General features: G+C 40.3%; 1 protein-coding gene across 9 annotated transcripts; it reads left to right on the top strand.

Annotated features, from left to right (window-relative positions):
* Positions 1–129: 129 nt before the first annotated feature.
* Positions 130–20,212, top strand: ARL5A (ADP-ribosylation factor-like 5A). Of its 9 annotated transcripts, none has more exons than XR_774084.1 (10): positions 130–452; positions 2,486–2,546; positions 5,575–5,722; positions 6,874–6,957; positions 9,671–9,822; positions 10,343–10,470; positions 11,417–15,743; positions 16,745–16,834; positions 19,198–19,396; positions 19,804–20,212. XR_774084.1 is itself a non-coding variant. In XM_010563070.1 (6 exons), the coding sequence occupies exons 1-6, from the start codon at positions 407–409 to the stop codon at positions 10,389–10,391; spliced, it is 540 nt and encodes a 179-aa protein (XP_010561372.1). In that variant the 5' UTR covers positions 130–406; the 3' UTR covers positions 10,392–11,326. The 9 variants fall into 9 exon arrangements, 1 of the variants encoding a protein (XP_010561372.1); XR_774087.1 differs by lacking the exon at positions 19,804–20,212 and adding an exon at positions 1,187–1,289 and having other exon boundaries at positions 19,198–19,674; XR_774081.1 differs by lacking the exon at positions 19,804–20,212 and adding an exon at positions 19,473–19,674.
* Positions 20,213–20,300: the final 88 nt, after the last annotated feature.

A 20,300-nucleotide genomic window follows, 5' to 3' on the forward strand; every position in this document is an offset into this window, starting at 1 on the left:
CGCCCGCCGAAGCCACTCGCTGAGGCGGAGTCGCGTAATGGCGGCCGCCGCGCCCGCCCCGCCCCTTTTACCTCACAGCGACGCGCCCGCCTCCGCTTCTCCCCCCTCCTGCCGCTCCCTCCGCCTTCCTTACGGTGGCCGCGGGCTCGCCGGTGGCGGCCGGTTGTTGTCCCCGCTCGGCGGTCTGGCCGGGTCGGGTTAAAGCGGTGAGGTGAGAGGCTCAGCCGGGTTATCGTCTTCGCCGTTTTTGGCGATGTCCGAGGGTGAGCAGGCCCGGCGAGGCCCTAGCCCGCCTTTTCACCGACAAACCGGGAGCTGGGCCGGGCCCTGAGCCGCCCAGGGCAGCGGGGTAACCCCGCAGTAGGCGCTGAGGAGCCGGCGAGGCCCGGAGCTGCCCCGGCTGAGGATGGGGATCCTCTTCACCAGGATATGGAGGCTGTTCAACCATCAGGGTGAGGAGCAAGGCGGCGGGGGAGGCCCTCTGGCCGCGCAGGTGCCGGGCCGGGCCTGAGGGCGATCGCCGGCGGGGTGAGGGGACGGGTGCTCGCCGCTTGGGAAACCGCTTTTGGGGGGGAGGCGGGAGGGCTCGGTACGGCCGGGTTGGGTAGGGAATGGGTGCCAGCCCTTGTAAACCGCCACAGCTTTGGCCACCGGGGCTAAAGGGCGAGGTGACGGCGCTCCTCTCAGCCCTGGCCGGAGAGGGGGGGGGTGGCCCGGGAGGACAATCTGCGGCCCGAAAAGTTGGGGAGGGGGGGGTTTAACCTTTTTTTTTGGTTTTTTTTCCTCCTCTAAGTCACGGGGAAGCTCGTTTCCTGGAAGGTGGATGTTAAATTATTAACGGGTACCGAAAGAATATAGCAGTGTTGCGTGGTAGCGTGTAGTTTCATCTTGTCGTCTGCAGAGTAGGCTTTATTAACGGGTTTGAGCGATAAACCTCCCTGTCTGGCAAAATTGCTCATTTGTGGAGTAAATATTATTTGTAACGCCTGTCTCCTTACAGTAAGGTTTTAATCAGAGTTGTAACTTTAACTATAAATCACATGCTGACGCTCTTACCCATGTTTATAAGGTCTTCTAAATTTGATTTTGAGTAAACTTCAGTATGCTTACACATGCACGTTGAATGTCCCAATGATATGCCCGTTAACACTTAGTGCAAATGCAACAAAATATTTTTGTCTTGTAGCATCCAGCCCCACCTCAGATCTTCTGTTCCAGCTGATTTCCTAACATCCACTATGCTGGCAACATCACACCAGAAACAAAAGTTCCTAGTTATGTGGGGTCAGGTAAGCAGATATTTTTACAATATTGTGCAGTTATGCAAAGTTATTAAAACTGGAATTTATATTTGAATGTATATAAGACAACTCTGCAAAACCACACAATATTGATAAAACCAAGAAAACCCCACTTACCTGACCCCTATCCCCTCCCTCTCTCCTCTGTGATAAATCAATGCAAGTGTACTTTGCTAACAGAAGGAATTGATCTCTGGTTGTCTGAAGCTTGGGCAGATTTATAATGGCTTTTTGTTGCCCTTGTGGACCACTGGGGAGGGGGGGGCAAGAAAGCCCCTTCTCACAAAGCTTTTACTTGCATGAATAGTCCCGTTGAAGCCAAGGTTATTTGTGCAAGTAAAAGTTGTGTAATATAGCTGGGAGCAGGCAGTGCTCGCTCATCCTGGAAATCATAAATCTGAATGTGCTTGACAACACCAGCTGTAGAATTCAAATTCAATTTTGTGATGTATAGGAAAGAAGGTGCTAAATAGAAACAATAATTGATTCTGGCATTGAGCTCCAGAATGTGTTCGCGTATGTGTCAGAGCAGTTTTGTGTAGTCCTCATTGGTTCATCTAAAACTAAATTGGGTGAATGCGTACTGTAAAATATTCGTAGGCAAATCTGTTCTCCAGGTTCCAAACCTGCTGAAGGGAAAAGAGGACACTGAGGGAGACAGGTGGATCACCCTGCTTACAGTGCAAATTGCTGTGGTTTTTAACAACTCTTTGCAAAGAGATTAAGATGTTGCAGGTCATAATAAAAGTATGGCCTTGGAAACGACCATTAAACATGTAAGCATGTGTTCTGGAGAGTTGCTGTAGTTGGGGGGGAATAGAGAGTACAGTCTGTTACAATCCGCAAAAATGTGTAGAAGCTTGGGAAAGGTTTCCAGCATGAAATTGCTCTAGCAGTTTAGAGAAGGAAAAAATCCGCATGTAGTCTCTCAGAAATTGTTCCTGTAGATGTGCAGATGGGGAAAAATTGACAGTCACTTACCTGCTCAGAACAGTACACGGGTTTGTACACCTCCACAGGCAGATGAACTTTTAGGTATGGTCCATGAAATGTGGCACCTGAAGTTTGGCAGTGTTTGTTTAGGAAATTGGACTAAAATGCAACACTAACCTTGTTTCATAACACAGTTGTTATCGTGATAGCAAAGTTAACTATGTGACTTACTAATGATATTTTTATTTCAGAGCACAAAGTAATCATTGTTGGCCTGGATAATGCAGGAAAAACCACCATTCTTTATCAATTGTAAGTATGAACTGCAGATGATGTTTCGTGTATTTCAAGGTGGGCATTGTATATATTACTCGGACTTGCTGTTGCTGCTTTCCCTGTTAGTTTTTACTTTGAGAGCATTACACTGAAGATTACTGAACAGTATAGGTGTCAGTGGGTCAAAGCGTGTGTTTAGAATTTGGAAAGGTCTGTATTTTGTCTGGTATATGAATAACGTTTTGTTCAGAGCTTTTATTTATCGGATTACATTGCAATTACCACTTAATCACAACTGCCTTTGGTGTCACCATGTAGGCTGTTTGCCAATTCCATAAAATATGATTCTGTTGAGGGCTGGCCACAGGACAATGCTGCTAAACCGATCCATGCCGCAGCATGTAAATAGTAAACAAATTCTTCTGTGAGTAGCAAAGCAGTGAAGCTTGACCTCTCCCTGCCAGGACTTGTGTCCTGTGTACCGAGATGTACTTTCATATCGTTTGTGGTATGGGATGATGGAGGAAGGCTGAGCGCTGGCTGAACCCAGGACAGCATAGCTCTGCAGCTGGTGGCAGCCCATGCTGTCATGCAGTTTCTGCCTTTAATAGTGGCATTGACTTTTGTTTGTCTTGCATTAACCTTGCTGCTGGTTTGCATGAAACTTGAATGAGCTTCGTATTTCTGGTCCTCAGCTGCATTTTGATAAAAGGGTACAAATTTGTCCACAGACTCAGAAGTTTCTAGGTGGGACAGGCAACTCAAGGTCTGTTTCTAACAGAAACAGTTGTGGGATTTCTCATGTGAAGTAGTCTGGTACTAGGAAGTGTTCCTGAGTCAGTATCAGAAATAATTCCTGTTAAGTGATGTGGCCATACTGGTCCAATCCTACACTTAAAATATGCTTTCTTAAAACGTTTGGGTTTTGTTAAATTATGGTCTGCTTTTGCTTTTCTGAAACGTGAAACTCATGCAGCATTTCCAGCCACTTATGCCCTAGAACACTCTGCAGAGAAAGTGAAAAGATGAAGGTGGTTGTCATTATTTAAATCGGGAGTGAGAGATTTTAAAAAGCGTAAATAGAATGAAGAATATTTTTTAAGACTAGTAACTGCTGCAGCTGAGGGCCGTCCTCAGTGCATTTTAATGCTGCATGTGTCTTTCCACTTCCTCCACAAATGTCTCATGATTCTTCTCATCTTCTTATTTCTGCAGTCTCAGTGTTTTCTTTTCCCTTTTGTACAGTGGATCTCTGTATGCCTCCTTTTCCTTTATACCCGTTTTAGCTCCACAGGACTTCCCCTTTTCTTGTATTCCCCTTCCCCTGTTTGCCGCTTTGACAGACCTCTCTGAGCACTGTACTCTGTTCCTCCTGCTTGACTCCTCCTTAAACCCTACCTCCATCTGTGCATATCCCATTTTTTCTCTTACCGTTTCCTTGTGGCAGATGAGTGTCCTGAGCATGATTGTATATGTTTAACTCTTTTAATAAGAGATGGGCAGAGATAACTAGTAGGACAACTACTGTTGGTTAGTGCACCGGCTGTTACTTTGATGTCGTGAAGGGTCACAGCAGACGTTGGAGTGGTGATTCTTCTAACAGATCACAGCAGCTCCACAGACACTTCATTTCTTCCCATTCTGGTACGCACATCTCCTCCCTCCCTCCATGCCCTCAGGTAGCAGTAGGATTTTGTGATCAGGTGTCTAGAAATGCCATTAAGCTTCATGCTCACCTTGTTTCAGTGGGGAGGAGGGAAAAATCCACCTATCGTATCGCAAACTGCAAGATGCCAGCAGTTTGAATGCGAAAGGCTGCAGGTTCAGTCAAGGAAAGGGGATTCATGATATGTCTCTTCCAAGCATTAAAAGAACTCTGTTAAAACCTGTTTTTTAAAAATGAAATTGGCCACAGGCATCTTCTTATATCATTGTTATCCTTAATCTGATTTTATGGTTCTTTCTTCTAATCCTTCTCTTTCCTTTATATAGTTGCCTTCAAATGTGTGTGGTGAAAAGGTTTCTTGTTATATGCTGCTAAGACACTGGGTAACTGGGTTTCCTTTTCAGAACACTGGACCATCCCTTTATCTCCTTGGTTTTCCGTAACTTCTTCAAGAAATATTCTAGCACTGTTAAAAGTCTTAAATTGCTGTCACTGTTAACTGAAAGCTCTGCTAAAGGTTCAAGAAATGCTCGTTTAAAATGAGAAAATATATGATCAGAAGAAAAAATAATTAAGTTCTTTGAAAATGGTTGACATTTTCCTTGAAGCTACTTTTAATTTTTTTGCATATTCCAGACAGCAGAGTTTAAATAATTTGAACTTCAGGAGTATCCAGGGTACACGTTTGGTTATCACTATTGATGTGCAACTGGTGGTCTTAATGACAAAGTTGCACTCAGTATCTCTAAAACAAGAGATTTGAAATATTTAATGTCTGCATTTGTCTCCAAAAAGTAGTGTTATTGGACTGTGCTGAAAGGAGAAGAGGAGGAAGTTTGGACGTAAAGCAACTGAATTGTGAAGAAAGTAGCTCTTAGTGGCCTACACTGGAAGGAGAGCGAGGTGTAGTATGTTTGGTGGAGCTGGATGATGAGCTGTTTTTCTGCAACCTTGGAAATCTTCTGGCTTAACCACATTCTTGAAGCAAAACAACTGCTCTCTCCCATGCGTGCCAAAATCAGCCTGGAAAAAGAAAAGCTGACTGCTTAAAACAGCTTCTGAAGCAAATATTCTCTCAGCTTTATGATTTAATTATAATACAGTTTTGTTCATGAATGCTCTCTCAGCTCTATAATTCAATTATTACATAGTTCACTGAGTCCTTTTTTTAACGCTATTTTTATTTATTTTTATTCGCCTTCCACCGTCAAACCTTATCTCTCTTTGCTGCATAAGGAGTGTTCGCTATAATTGTCCCACTAAGCTTTCTACCTCGGAATAACCATCAACTTTAGTTTTGATAGAAGTAGGTCAATTTGGAATCCTAAAACGCTCAATAATGCAGGTAACTTGCCAGTTTTTGCCGTTTCTCACCGAGTCGCTCTCTTCCCCCTGCAGCTCCATGAATGAAGTGGTGCATACCTCGCCCACCATAGGGAGTAACGTGGAAGAGATAGTGGTTAACAACACGCGCTTTCTGATGTGGGATATCGGAGGGCAGGAGTCTCTTCGGTCTTCGTGGAACACCTACTATACAAACACTGAGGTGAGAATGAACGCCTTGCTGGAAGACTCAGTGTGACCATTGCTGGTGAAGGGAGTGCAGCATACCCGAGATCTGTACCGGACACGCTTCCAGAGGGCTGTGTTTGTGCTTTGAATGTTACCCTAGCTACTTCAGGGTACTCCTGTTTTGATTTTTGAAGTCTCCTCCTGAGCAAGCTGTTGTACAGCTCGCTTTTATATTTCTTGTGTAAGATGCATAGTATGGAGTTGCAATTAAAAACAATTTGTAAGGATTCTGTGGCTGGGGATCTGTGGCCTTTAGGGTGGGTACTCAGTTTGTCTCAGTATTGCAGATCCCCATGTTCACAGGTCCTCCCTTGTGGACCATGACGGCTCTATCTCTGTAGCAGGTACTCCAAAACCTGTCTAACCCCTCAGGAGTAAGACTGAAAGCCTAAAAGTTTTCCTTCAAGACTGTGGGAACTTTGTCTTGCAAGCTCCCGTGACCAATTTACTTAAGCACCCCCAAGAATTTTAAGAGCTCTTTAGCAATGAAGTTGCAGCACATATACCGAACTTGATTAAATAATGATTTAAATCAAGGTTTCCTATGTGTTACCAAATGTGGTTTTAAAAAGAAGTTATTTTTTATAATAATTAACTTTGTTCTCCTGTGCTTCCCTGTAAGATGCTATGATGTGTATCTGCATGTATGGTCTTGAACTATGAAGCTTATGGGTTTTTTTTAAATCCCTTGCAAATATCTGTTTGCATGTTAGTATTCGAAGTAGAGGGAGAAAGCTGATACAATTTACCTTTTTAAGGCTGCAGCAAATTGTTTGAGGGATCTGCGTGCTACCTCAGTTGTGCTAAGCAAAGAACAAAAACAGATCCAGGATTATAGAGAAACGCTTGCTTTCAGTATAAATTTTTCACTTGAAAATGGAAAACGGAAAGTCAAAATATGTGTCAGGACTACCTTTGTATACAAGCCATGGCATAAGCTGTCAATTGTACCAGTGCTACGGGTAATCACGCTCTGGCTGGGAGAAGTGTATCTGGAATAGGGTGGTATCTGATAATCCAGCTGACTGTCTAGATAATGTGATGGGAACAGTAACCTGTTCGGCTGACAAGTGTGCGGCCAGAAAGATAGAGTTTGTTCTCTGACTAACTTTTAACTTTTTAAAGTTTGTGATAGTTGTTGTGGACAGCACAGACAGAGAGAGAATTTCTGTGACTAAAGAAGAACTGTATAAAATGTTAGCACATGAGGTGAGTAGACCCTGTGTTTTCTTTGTTTTATTATTTATTGTGGGTAAGATCTGGATGATACATGTTTAAGGGAAGCAGATTTGCAAGCTGTTTGTGAAAGTTCTCACTTATGCCTGCTAGCTGGAGACAGACCAGTATGGAGAGAGGCCTCTCCAAGTGAAGCCCAAGGCAAACATTAACAGTCACATTCTCCCAGCTGTGGGTAGTACTGTATCAGAGCTGTCTTGTTCCTGCTAGAGGCTCTGTCTTTTGTGAAGCTCGCAATAAAGCTGTAAATTAATACCAGATTACTGAAGAGGACTTCCACAAAAATAGCTTTTCAACTTCTGCGTACTTCAGTGAAACAGAAGTCAGGACCTTTAAATGACTTCTGTGGGTTTTATACTTCAATCCATGTTAATAGCTGAATGAGATTATTTTAAAAAACATTGTTTCCTCCAACAACTTAATTACTATTTTTGATAGCTTCATGGTTGCTTGATGTTTTCTGTTTTCGTGGTGAAACAGATACAGCCTTAATAATATGTCTTAGAGCAACCAGCTATAAAACTGAAGAAACGGACTGCCTATAGCTATAGTAGCCATCATTCTACGTGTACATGGAATTACAGAATGAGAGTATAATTCGCTAACTTGTAAAGACCCTCTTTAAAACTGAGCCCTGTGTCAGGTTTAAAACTGAGCTGTCTGGGTGTGATTCAGAAATACTGGACTGCCGTGTAAGCCAAGGAGCACCTATTGCATGACCTGAATGTCCCAAAGACTTAATCTAGCCATGCAGTGCAGCAGGACCAAAACCCTGATTTTTACTAAAGATGTGTTTGTATAAGGTTGGCTACTGCTGAGACTCGTAAGATGAGTTCAATGGAAACTGGATCAGTTTGTATGAGATGACACTGAGCTTCCAAATATAAGTGTCAGAATACAAAGATGTACATAAAATGGATGGCATTGTATCCCAAAATATTATGTCTATATTTAAACTGTAGCCACTGTTTAGTAGATGACTGCAGGAAAGGCAAAGACTGCCTCTGTATTTCCTTTGAGTGACCATGGTAATCTGAAGCATTTGAGAAAAAACAAGTGCTTTGCCTGGTGTCTTGAATTTCTAATTTTGGGTATTTAAATGAAAATTATGTTTAATAAGATCTAATAAAGTAGGTCTGACTTTCTTGGTTTGGTGGAGTGTTAAATGTGGCATGGAGGGACTGTTGCCATTGGGCCTGCTGCTGTCATAATTAGAATTTCAGAAATGTGCTCTTCAGTCTGTTGCGGTTGCTAAACAAAATTGCATCTTCTGTTTTTTAATCTATAAAGGAAGATGCAGAAGTTGTTAACAAACTGAATTTGAAATGAGGGAAGTCTGGAACTCCAAGCAGCATGAATGCCCTTGCTTCGTGTTGGGAGACTATTTCTGTGCTCCAAAAGCACCCATCTAACAGTAAAGGTGCCCATTGTTTTACGACAGGATGTTTTCAGTATATTCTGCTAACTCTCCAGGTGCTATGCTGTTTGAAGAGAACAACAATACATAAAAGCTGAAATGAAAGTCAGGTGTTTATTTAGAATAGGTTTTCCTTGCAGTCCTTGAAAATCTTTTATTTCTGCTAATCAATTCAATTGCATTTTTGTTAAGGCAAAAATGAGTTGCCCGGGTCAGTTCCAGCTATTTTCTGGCCGGTAGATCGTTTGGGAATTAATATTACTGCTTGTAAAAATTAACATGTCTGATAGGCATTTAGGTGAATGAGTTGTCTCAGCTTCCTGGGAAGACCTTTTTGCTTTCGGAGGGACAGATTTTCAGTAATATGTGCCTGCACTAGTGTTATTCCAAGCAGTCTGAGATACAATAAGCTTGTCCCTAGAGTTGCTGTTCTCAGTTAGGACTGATGTTTTAAATATTGCACGGGCCTTATAAAGAAGTCTACTGCAGTGTGCTTTTTCACGTAGATGTCCATCCTTTGATTCTAAAGCAGTGTCAGTGATGATTTTCTACAAATTCTGTGTATCCTCTAGATAAAATATTACTGCAGCTTGCTTTACACTGTCAGTGGCAGTCTGAATGCTTCTTAATCGGTGGGATTACCCTCGCAGAGGGCTGCTGCATAGGCAGAGCGTACTTCTGGCTCTGGTGAGCCACGCTGCCAGGCTGGGTGCCAGCACGCACGCTGCTGGCACTTACTGCAGTCAGGCTTGGCAAGGTTTTACCAGTGCTTAAAAAGTTCTGGTGGGGTAACCCACGCTTGCCCCACCTAAGAACTGCTGCACAGTCTGCTAATTTGGGACTAAAATCAATCTTAACAGTGTGGTAGTACATAAAAGTGTGGCGTGTGGATAAAAGCCAGGCTCAGGAGAATGCAGTGGTTGGTTTGGATACACAGGCAGGAATGACCTGGAAGGTCAGGGTTAAACGGGAGGCCTTGACTGTTCGAGGTGTGTGGTGTTACTGCAGCTGCGCACACAAGAGATACAGGGTGCCTCTGATCCTCACGGAGCACAACAAAATATTCTACCTGGTTTTACAGATCATCGTAGGCAAAAATTGGACGTTTGGTCTGCTGGATCAAAGGATTTTCTGAAGTTACATGTCAATCAGCCTGTAGTGTTTTTATAGTTTAGGTTTTTTTGCTAGGGCTTAAGGTTCTCTGCTTTGGTATCACTTCTTGTGCCTGAGGGCTGATTTATAATCATCTTTTTTCTTCTTTCTCCCTAGGACTTAAAAAAAGCAGGTTTGCTGATCTTTGCTAACAAGCAAGATGTTAAAGAGTGTATGACAGTAGCTGAAATATCACAGTTTCTGAAACTAACTTCAATTAAGGATCACCAGTGGCACATTCAGGCATGCTGTGCTCTAACTGGAGAGGGGTAAGAGTTATCCTTGTCTGTAGGAGGGAAATCTTGAATTATTTTGGTATTTTTATTGTGGCGTTTGGTTTTAACACACATTCCTCTCCTGTCAATAATAACCTTACGCTTAAAGATTTTTGGGCTCAGAACATACTGACTTAGGATCAGTGTGATCTGAAAACCAACTTTCACATCAAATCCACAGTCTCACCTCACAGTGATAAAACTTAATACGATTTGGGCCTAATGAGGGCAGGGGTGGGAATAACCTAAAACCTGTTCTGGTTTATTAAGAATAATCATAATTAGAGATAACTTCAGTATATGTCTTGAAGTGCTGGGATCTGAAGTCTCTCACCAGTAGCTTGCATAATAAGATCTAGGAAATACTGCACTCTGAGTGAATTGTTTCTGGAAACGATGCCTTCAGTCAGAATTACAGAGTTCTCGGCAAGAATTTAAATTGGTGCCATGGAATTTTCTTTGAAGTTATCCTGTGAAGTGCATGTATTCCTTAAATTATCTCTTTCGTTTACAGACTGTGCCAAGGACTCGAATGGATGATGTCAAGACTTAAGATCAGATGATTTTTAATGACCTCTTTGCACAGACATTGCTTAAAAAGAGCAGTACCCAGGATTACCTTCACAGTGGCAGAATTAATGGGTTAGATGTATTTATACTGAACTGATTTCAACTTTATTTTCTACATAGATGCACACACACATACGTGTATATAAATTAAGACCGTTCAGCAAAAAGGAAGATGCAATTGATAGCTCCAGTTTGGTTTCCTTTTTGTTTTCCTCTGAGGATGTGTTTAAAAGCTGTGATCAACCTTCTTTTCAAGATACAGCCACTCAGAACAGTCCAATGTCGAGCATGGTGAAGATGAAGTGAGAGGAAGGAGCTTTTAATTTTGAGTTTTATTATTCCATTGTAGTCCTCTCTAGTTGAAGATGTTGGCTTCATTATTCCAGCAAATTAGCAAGCAAATCAATGGCATAGATATCAACTTTCCAGTATTTTTAAGGTTACTGATGTTACAAATGCAAAAATATTTTCCTGTACGTGTACTGTACATATTTGTGGATATTTATACCTCAATTTTAGGTTAATTGCAATCTGTTCAGACCAGTGTGTAAAGCTGAATCAGTATGTTGACAGTAGTACTAATATTTGACATCGCCAATGTGTCGCAACTTCTTTTCCGTTGTTACCCGTATGGCTGTAACATCCATCAGACAGTTGGCTCACCACAACTTTATAAAGCAAACTCTCTCTTAAGACCATTGCTTGTTTTTCACATGATTTTTCAGTTAGGGAGGATGCCGTAATGGATTGGGGCCTATGGATTGAGCTTCAAATTACAGTGTCAGCAAACAGTAAAAATTTGCCAAAGAGTTTAAAATGAAACGGATTTTCTTTTTTTATTGTAGTCATCATTGGATTAGGTGATCCCAAAAAGTGCATGTTGTGCTGTCCTATGGTACTGCTTTTCTTTTTTTTGCAGTACTGTTCATTTATGATTCAAGTCTGGTATAAGTACCTTTAGCTGTCATAAAGGGAAAAATGTCATCTTTTTTTTTTTTTTGTCCCTTAACCAAAGAAGAGGCACAAAAGTATGTTTAAAAGTCCCACTGGAATCTTGCAAAACAAGTCATACTCTGTATTAAGTGTTTTTCAGAGGAAGGCACACTTCTCTTTGATAGCATAAAATGTATATATATCTATATGCAATAGATGGAACTGGGATGGGGAACAAAACAGATTACGCTACTTGAAAAGCTGAAAGTGACCCCTTGATGATGTTCCCACAGAAGGTCCAGGGCAGTACTTCTTGAAAATATAACTCCCTTGCATGGTCCCCAGGTGAGTTATAAAGAAGTGTCAGAACACTATGTGATTATCTTTTCTTACTGTAGTACCTAATGGGATGGATGTCCCATACAGAAGTTGTTCAGAGTTACCATTTTAAAGAATACAGGCTTTTCAGTGGGATGACAGTTGGATGGTTTGAAATGTCATCGGTATTGTGAAAGTGTACGTAGCCTTAATCATAGGCTTTTATGCTGGACATGTATGTTTGGGCAGTATAGCAAAATGAAATAAAATTTTGTTTAAGATGTCCTTCCCTTTCTTAGCTCGTACATCTGGTAAGGATGGAAAAGACATTTTAAAGAAAAAGCTTAGTTTGAACTTTTTAAGGTGGTTATCTTTGGTGATGGGATAATCTAGTCAGCGTACCTGCCTTCCCATTTGCCTGCTTCACTGGGGATTATGTTGTGAATTTGGGGAGAAGAAGGGAGGCAATTTCAAAAGTCTGTATTTAACAAAGGCAGGTAAAGAATTTAACTTTTTAATATATTTTTGGTATCTCTTTATGATGCTCACTGGCTAGGGAATCTGCTGTCTTTGTTAAACATTTTAATGTGTACATGCATATATTTATAGTGCATGCACATAGATATTGGTATTTAACTGGTGTATTGCAAAATGTATAAATGTTCAAAGAAGTAACGATTTAATGCAAAGACTCTCAGTTCATCTGATAGTATCTTCAAGAAACGAGCTCTGTTCACACTTGCATATGAAGTGGAATTGTACGTTTTCTAGTCTTAAAAAAGAAAAAGCAGACTTGCTTATAAACCTAAGTGTTTGGTTTTTGAGTCTTATGTCTTCCCTTTCATCCCTTTAAAATATTTTGCTTTAGTATTGTTAAATACTGCATATTTTTGCCTGAATCTGCACAGGTTGTATGTGTTGGGTTTTTGTTTGTTTTTAAGAAAATGAGTTGTTCCTGTTGATGAGAGAAAACTCATGGAGCGGTATTCCGGTATCCGCTTCTTGCTGAAATTTGCTGCTTACTGCCTCCCTTAAGTTTGTAGGACTTAGTACGTCCATATAAGGAAAGTGCGGTGGTTTCTTCCAGGTACGGCTTAGGTTGCAACCAGACATCTTATGTTTACACAGAAGTAAACTTAAGTTTACTCTTTTTCCCTCTCAGTATCATGGCCACTTCTAGTTTCTGTGGCCTCCAAGGTACTGCGTGGTTCACTTCATCTTTGTTTCACAAGTGGCAACAGACCCTAGTAGGGAGTTGGAAATAACTGTGCATGTGAAGACTGGCTGTTAAAACAATGTCTTTTGTGCCCTAAAGGGTTTTTAATCCGAAAATTAAGTCGTCTCTGTGTTGGATGGTAAACAATCCAGCCTTAACCTGACTACAAAAAAGGTGTGTGTCGTGTCACGTATGATGATGAGTTTTCTATCTATTTTGTGATACCATAGTATTTTAGAGGGTAGATATGCTCTTCAGTAGCTAGAATTCAGTGGTGGCCAATGCTTACTGACACATCATGTGCCTGTTGCATTCTTGACTGGGGCTTAGAAATCAAAGGAAGACACCCCTTCATTTTAAATGCTGGATTTGCAGTCTCTGTTAAGGATGATGGATTTTGTCTATAATAGCTGGGCAACTCTTTGTCACCCTGTTGTAAACGGAGATGACGATTCCAGATTCTTACCTTGCATGGTTGGTGTGATCGTGCTTTTAAGTGCAGCGAAGCATAGCGAAAGCGGAATAGCGTTATCCGGATGTTGCAGTGGAAGCTTTTGTAGGAACTGTTGTCTGCCTGGAGGTTCTTTGTGAGAACAAGTGTGTTTGCTCAGATACTAACAAGATGAACGTTAGAAGAATATACAAATATATACCCTCATGGTAGCGTTGTGGCTGTGACGGTTCTTTCCTATACACCTTGCCTTTTGTGTTGAGTTAGAAATGTTTTTAAATTTAGTCACCTAATAGAGCTGGAGAAGAGCAGACAAATTCTTGAATGCACAAACCCTTTTTGTATGTGCTTCTTGTTTACAGCTTTTTTTCTTTTCCCTGTAGGACAATTCACATTTTTCTCACAACTCTGTCCATAGAAAAGCAAGTTAGCTGCTTTCAACTTCACTGGGTTATTGTTTGGAAGTGATTGTCTTAACATGAGTCATGACCTTGATTTGTATTGCTGTTGTGTTTTCACCCCGTGTGTGTTGTGTTGCCTTGGCTTTCAGCTAAAGTTTAAGATTACTTTGCCTTTGTTCTTCATGAAATTCCTTCTTAGGATATTACACAGAAAAAGGGAGGGGTCTTTAAAAATGGTTATTTAAGTTTATGCTGCAGAATGCCATTTTACTAGCAAAAAAACTATAGCAGTAAGTCATATTTCAATAATCTAATGTTTGAAATGTTTCTTTTGGCTTAGCAGATAATAAACTTGGTAAATCATGTCTATAATATGCTGCCTCGGTGATCTGAAAATTATGCAGGTTTTTAATTGTGAGGAAAGGTGGACTAGAGAGCTTGGAAAATGTGAACAGCGACCTACCTAGCTTCATTTTTTCATTTTTTTATTATTTTTGTTTCCAGGGAGGCTTAATAGCTGTTTTCCTATGCATTATACAGTATGTTCCTAGGTGTACGTGTGCATGTGTGAATGTTAAACATATCTGATGGGCACCTTCTACAGTCTATGCAGTTCAAGTGCCTAAAACTAAGTCAGTGATCATTTTTTTTCTTCCTATGCTACAATTTCCATTTTTTTAAAAATAGATATATTTCTATAAAAGCATCTAAATGTGTGTAAATGAGTGTTTTTTCCCCTCCCTACACACCGATTTTAACATGCTTTATGATAAATCTATTTGTTACAGTTCTTTCTGTCCTCTACATTCCAGGCACTTTTCCATTTATCAGGCATCACATATCTAGCTTGCTTTGTGAAAGGAAATACTAAATTTGTCCTTGTATCAGATTGGTTAGCTGGAATTCTTTTCAAGGAACTCTTTTTAAATAACTTAATCCAAGAATACTTGGCCTTGTAAGCATCCTCATGTAAGTAGTTACTTTTTAATTGGCTAGTAAGACATTAACTTTGCGACTGTCAGGCCAATTATGTCTGAAAAATAGTTTTCAGCTAATTCAGATGAATGTAATGTGAAGCCTTTAGATGGTGCATCATTGAGCATTACAGGACAAGAATGATTTGATGTCACAAAGAATGGCACTAAGAAAGAAAAATGTCTTTGCATATAGTTGTGATATGTATTATAAATGCAAATGTGACTTGAATATAATTGTTGCAGTGACTATATTAAATGTACAAAAATGAGAAATTATAAGTGGTTGCCACTAACTTTTTTACAGTGTGCTTTAGAATCATAAGCAGAAATTATATTCTTGCCTTACTAGGATTTTACTGGTTAATTTTTATATTGTACAGAAACTTTTTTTGAAAATGTTCTTCACATCAGATAGTAGCCTTTATTCATAACAGGATCATACTTGTGTACCACCCTTAGCCTTTTAAGCCAGATTTGTTGTGAGTAAGGACACAAGTTGCGTGGGGGTTTTTTTAAGCTTTTCCTATTTGTAAATTTAGAAAACTTAGCTGATACTGAATTAAGTTAGAAAATGCTGCTTTACCTAGAAGGCTATAAATCATTCTTTATAAATCATCAGCTCAGTGTTAATCTTGTCTAAATACTTCCTGCATCAAACACTGTGGAGGGTAGAAGAGGTGGCCAAGAAAAGACGTATTCTCCTGCGGAGAGATTCAAAGATAAAAAAACCACACCAAACCAAAACATAAAACCTCACATTGGAAGGCCTGAGCACTTTTATGGCTGATAAATTGAATAATTGGTAGTATATGATAGAGGAATGGCAACCGATCCCGTTTAAACTGTGTCTCTGTTATGTTTTCATGAATGTTTTCAACATGTCCTCAACTTTCTTACTACATTCTTTTCCAAACCCTTTAATCCTGTAGCCACAGTCCTGTACTCAGCCTGTACGTGCTGCTCAAGATCCAAGTCTGCCCTTCTGGCTCCACGGGGAGGGGGAGCAGCTGTCGGAGGGAACCAAGCTCTTTGTCCTTGGACTCTACCAAGTACTGTATTATAATACTAACCTCCAACACTAAACCTACAGTTCTTAGAGTATAAGGTAAACTTACCAGAGTAGTATACTAACGATGTAGTTACATTCTAGTATATTATCTGTCTGTTTTTTACAAATGCAAAGTAACATCCGTATGTATAGGCATTAATCATATGACCAGGGTCATACTTCTTTTGATCACTTGTATTTTGTACTTCTCTTTCTAAAAAGTTTGTTGTTTTTCTGAAAGAAATGCATAAAGTATGTGGCTAACACTGATACTGCAATAAAGTTTCATTCCAGAACATACAAAATTATGGCTTCAGATTAATACCAAGACTTGGAAGGGCTGGCGTTTCCCGGCTTGAGCACTTCTGTGTCTGAAACTTATGCATGTTTATTAAAGTAATTTAGTAAAATTTTTTATAAAGCTATTTATTGTAATAAAGTTCAATTATGATTCTATTAAGTAACTTTTCCTGAAATTTTATCAGAACATTCCTTGAATGTTTCCACCTTACCTCTTTCTGTCTTTCCTGGCTTTTAAAATCTGATTTTCATTTAGTTGAAAGGAACTCATTCAGTTCTTTTAATTCTTCTTGAAGAAGCGAAACAAACACAAACTCGGTCTAGAATTGTTGGGGGGAGGAGCTCTGTACAAGCATATATACACATTTATAGATAATGTCGGAATAGCTAATTCTTGAAAACCTACCAGTATTTATTATTTTAAGATGAAAGCACCTGTCAGAATTTTACTGCTTGTGTTAAGCCTTTTGTGTGCGTGTCTTGTGGTGAAACTTTTCAAGCAAAGATATGATTTCTGACCTAGTATATGGGGTTGTCTAGGTGTTACTGGAGTGCAGTGTGCTGTTCTGCCAAACCTGTGATGACAGGGTGTGTATTGGGAGATTGTTTGGCATTTGGGACAAGTTTGGCAAGAAGTATGTGTTGGCTGGTTTCAGATAGAATGGAAACTAAAATTAATGGTGAAATGCTCTTTTCCTGTAGAAAATGCTGAATTCCAGTGGTGTACCACTCCTGCATATTCACATGTCACATGCTGGTATTTGCAGCCTTGTGAGTGGTGGGGGATTACAGGTAACTTCTTAGAAAGCAAAAGAGGTGAAACCAAAGCTGGGTTAAAAAATAATTTTATCATGTTGCTGGTCAGCTCTGCAACCCGAACAGTCCTGTTCTGTATGTGTTAATTTTGGACTTCTTGCTTTATTTCTAACTGCACAATATTTGTATCAGTGTGGTAATCTTGTTGAATAGCTTTTCTGTTAACTAACACATAGGCAGATGATGTTGTTAACTGAGTTTTGAGGAATAAGCAAGTGCATCAACCCCTCTATTACGATGGTGTAATAGATGGCAGGATGCTTTTCCACACTCTTTATGCTTCTGCCTCTGACTTTAGCTGTGTGTAGCTGAAGTCTTTTTCCTTTGTGACATACTTTCCCTGTCTGGGTGGGCTTTGTCTCCAGCTCCTCCCTGTCACTGGCTGGTGTGTGCACGTTGCACGCTGCCGTACTCCTGCGTACATTTTTTGCCAGCGGGTAAAGGAACGGTGAGCTACCTTCAAAGCCGTGCTTGCTCTTGGGCTGCCTCCTGCTTCTTTATTTTCCTCTTAACTCACTTATTCCTTAACTTTGCTACAACCTTCCTGAAAACTCCTCTTGTTTTTCTTTTGAATCCAATTAAATATAAGGTGATTAAAAGAAAAAGACACCATTATCACATACTTATTTTTGTCTGTTTTAGTACAGGGATCCTCTGTTAATTCCTCGGGCCATGTGCCTGTGGCCTGCCTCGCATCCCCTTGGTGCTGTCTAATCTTAGACTATAGATCACCATGTTGGTCCATAAAAAATACATACAAAATAAGTATTTCCAAAGGTTTTTATTCTGGTATGATTTTAGCATTAAATACCTTTATTCTCTTTAACTGCACACCAAAAAAATGTTTGCCGCTGCTGAACTCTGACTATTTTACTTCTGTATCCAAGAACTGAATATCTTGTGTATAGCAGGCCTGCTGAAATAAGCCTTGGCTTAGTCACTTACATCTGGTGTATGAAACTGTAAATAGGCTTTTTACAGAAAATGCTGCTACTTTTTGGCTTTTTTTCTTGACTATATGAAAGTTAAAGACTGCTGTGTTCTCTTTAATTGTTTTTCTTTAAATTAAAATTACAGGTCATGTTACTACTCTTTTGTTGCACAGTCTACATTGATTTATTCTCTCTGAATACAGCTCTTTAATATGAGGTTGAATTAGATGCAAAGCTACAGAATGGTTAATGTCTTCAGAGTTTACTCTTGTTATTAACTTTTTTGTTCTGTCTTGCTTTTTGCCCCTGATTGTTCTGAATTGGAAGGCTTCCTATGTGTACATATATATATGTAGGCAAATTATTGGGGTTATGCAAAGGGATGCAGATCATGGAACAGTAACCATGACAGTTGTCTAATTTTTTTGTACGTAAATGAAGATTTAGTATAAATGCTGGTACTGTTGAAGACTTGCTTCTGAGGTCCTTGTACTGTTGAATCCTAACAGACACCCCGTTATTAGCTGTATGTATAGCTTTGAAACATGAATTAATGGATGCATATTAGAGCTGTGTAAACAACTAATAAACATAATTGTTTGTATTAAGTTGGCCAGATAACTTCTTCACTTTAGACTCACCATACCATTTTCAGAGTAAGCTTGACAACTTGTTTTTCAAGGTGATAATATATATTATAATAATTTTGAATTTGTTTAGCGTAATACGTTTTGCCAGTGTAGCTGCTCCTGTTCGCAGTGGTTCATGAGCATTGTTTTTAAGCCTGTGGGTAATGATGACATGGACATTTGTCTGGCCTTATCCTGCTGCGATGGTGGTTGGTCAGCAGGGGGATGCTGGCCTCATGAGTGTTGAGCTTGCACCACATGAGGTTGTGCTGGTCACTAAGTCTTCCCTTACTGTTGCGACACAGATTCGTGTTGTGCTTTTAGAAAATACTCAGTTGTATACAGTGTCCTAAGCAACAAATAATGCAACTACTTTGTTGGTTGAGAAGTGTTTATTATTTTTTTGAAAGGCTTTAAATATATTTGACAAGATACTTGAGTACAGGTAGCCGTTGTTGGTAGCACATTCCTAGAAACAGTGTGCTTGTATCAGTATGTGTCGAATCCCTTTTGCTCCAAGATGCCAAAGGTGCCGGCCATACTATTTACACTACAGTGAACAGGCTAGTTGGTAAATGAAGGAAAGTCTTGAACTTTACTTGATACACGAATCTTCATAAGAACTTCCAATATCTTCTTTTTCATCCAGACATTTGTAAAACATGTCTCAAGAAACAAAGTGAGGAGAATTATTAGTTTCTTAAGAATGCGTTAACATAATAAGGGAAAGCTGCTTTCCAAAGCACGTTTTTAAACTGTAAATTTTCTCTCTCCACAGAGCAGTTCTTGCATGTGTCTGCCAGGTGCATAAGAGAAATCAAAACTGCTGTGAGTTAATAAAGTAATAAATTGTCGTCGATCCTTGTGTCGTGCCTATACTTGTTCACGACTAGCACTGTGCAAGATGTCACGAAGGAGCCAGTAGCGCAGTTCCTCCACCCATTGATCGGTCGTGGAGGGTCTTTCTGCTGCACTGGGTGAGGTTTCTCGTTGGTAACCGTTTGCCTGCTGTGTGGTGTGAGTTGATAAGACCACTAAGACCTACTTTTACAGGACCTCAGATATCCGACGTACTTTCCTCCTCCACACAGCTACACTCTACTGATCACCTCTGGACCTCGGCATAAAATACGAACCTGTGCTTATTTATGCAAGAGATAAAGTGGTTAAAACAACTGGTTTTACACAAAATGCATTAGCCGCTAGCTCTTAAGCTTTTCATCTGCTGCAGACGGAAACTCGGAAGTGCACAGTTTTTGAAGTTACCCCTTTTGTATTCCTTTTTTTAATGTATGTAAGACATGGAGATAAAGCAACGTTCAAATGGTATGATACGGGCATTTTTGATACAAGATCTCTTTGGGTTTTTTTCTGGTTCTGGCAGCAGCAACCCAAGTCCAGTTGCAGACAGCAAATCCCAGCGTCGCTTGCCCTCTGGATGTCTTGTATGAAGAACCCTTTAGTGATCTGTGCGCTGATAAACTGCTGCAGCCAAACCCTATTTTTATCAGTGGTGGACTATTCCTTAAAGGTAAACTCCTACAGAGAGGAACAAGCCTGTCTTCGCCATCCTGTGGACAAGAACGGCCTGAACCCAGGCAGAAGTTTTTCTACCATGTGTTTAGACCATTAATTCTTACCTTTCCTGGTGCCTTTAAGGAGAATCCTGGGATAATGCAAAAAATGCATGTATTTTGTAAGTTAGGTAGGTCTTAACTGGGATAAGGTGGGAAAATCCCATTCTTACACGGGATTTTTGCTGCCAACCAGCAGCGACAGCTGCTATTTCATGCTGAGCCTAGCAAAGGAGTGAGAGGTCCAGGACAGAGGGTGGCTGGGGCAGGGAGAGGGGGAAGGCATTTGGAGGTTATCTGGGCTTCA

This window comes from Haliaeetus leucocephalus, unplaced genomic scaffold, assembly GCF_000737465.1.
Source record: "Haliaeetus leucocephalus isolate CR32 unplaced genomic scaffold, Haliaeetus_leucocephalus-4.0 Scaffold163, whole genome shotgun sequence".
Taxonomy (NCBI): Eukaryota; Metazoa; Chordata; class Aves; order Accipitriformes; family Accipitridae; genus Haliaeetus; species Haliaeetus leucocephalus.

Bases quoted from the DNA above. Each gene is read 5' to 3' on its own strand.
- ARL5A (XM_010563070.1), top strand. From the start codon at position 407: ATGGGGATCCTCTTCACCAGGATATGGAGGCTGTTCAACCATCAGG. The intron at 2,547-5,574 runs GTAAGTATGAAC...TTCCCCCTGCAG, and splicing joins ACCACCATTCTTTATCAATT to CTCCATGAATGAAGTGGTGC. The intron at 5,723-6,873 runs GTGAGAATGAAC...AACTTTTTAAAG, and splicing joins CCTACTATACAAACACTGAG to TTTGTGATAGTTGTTGTGGA.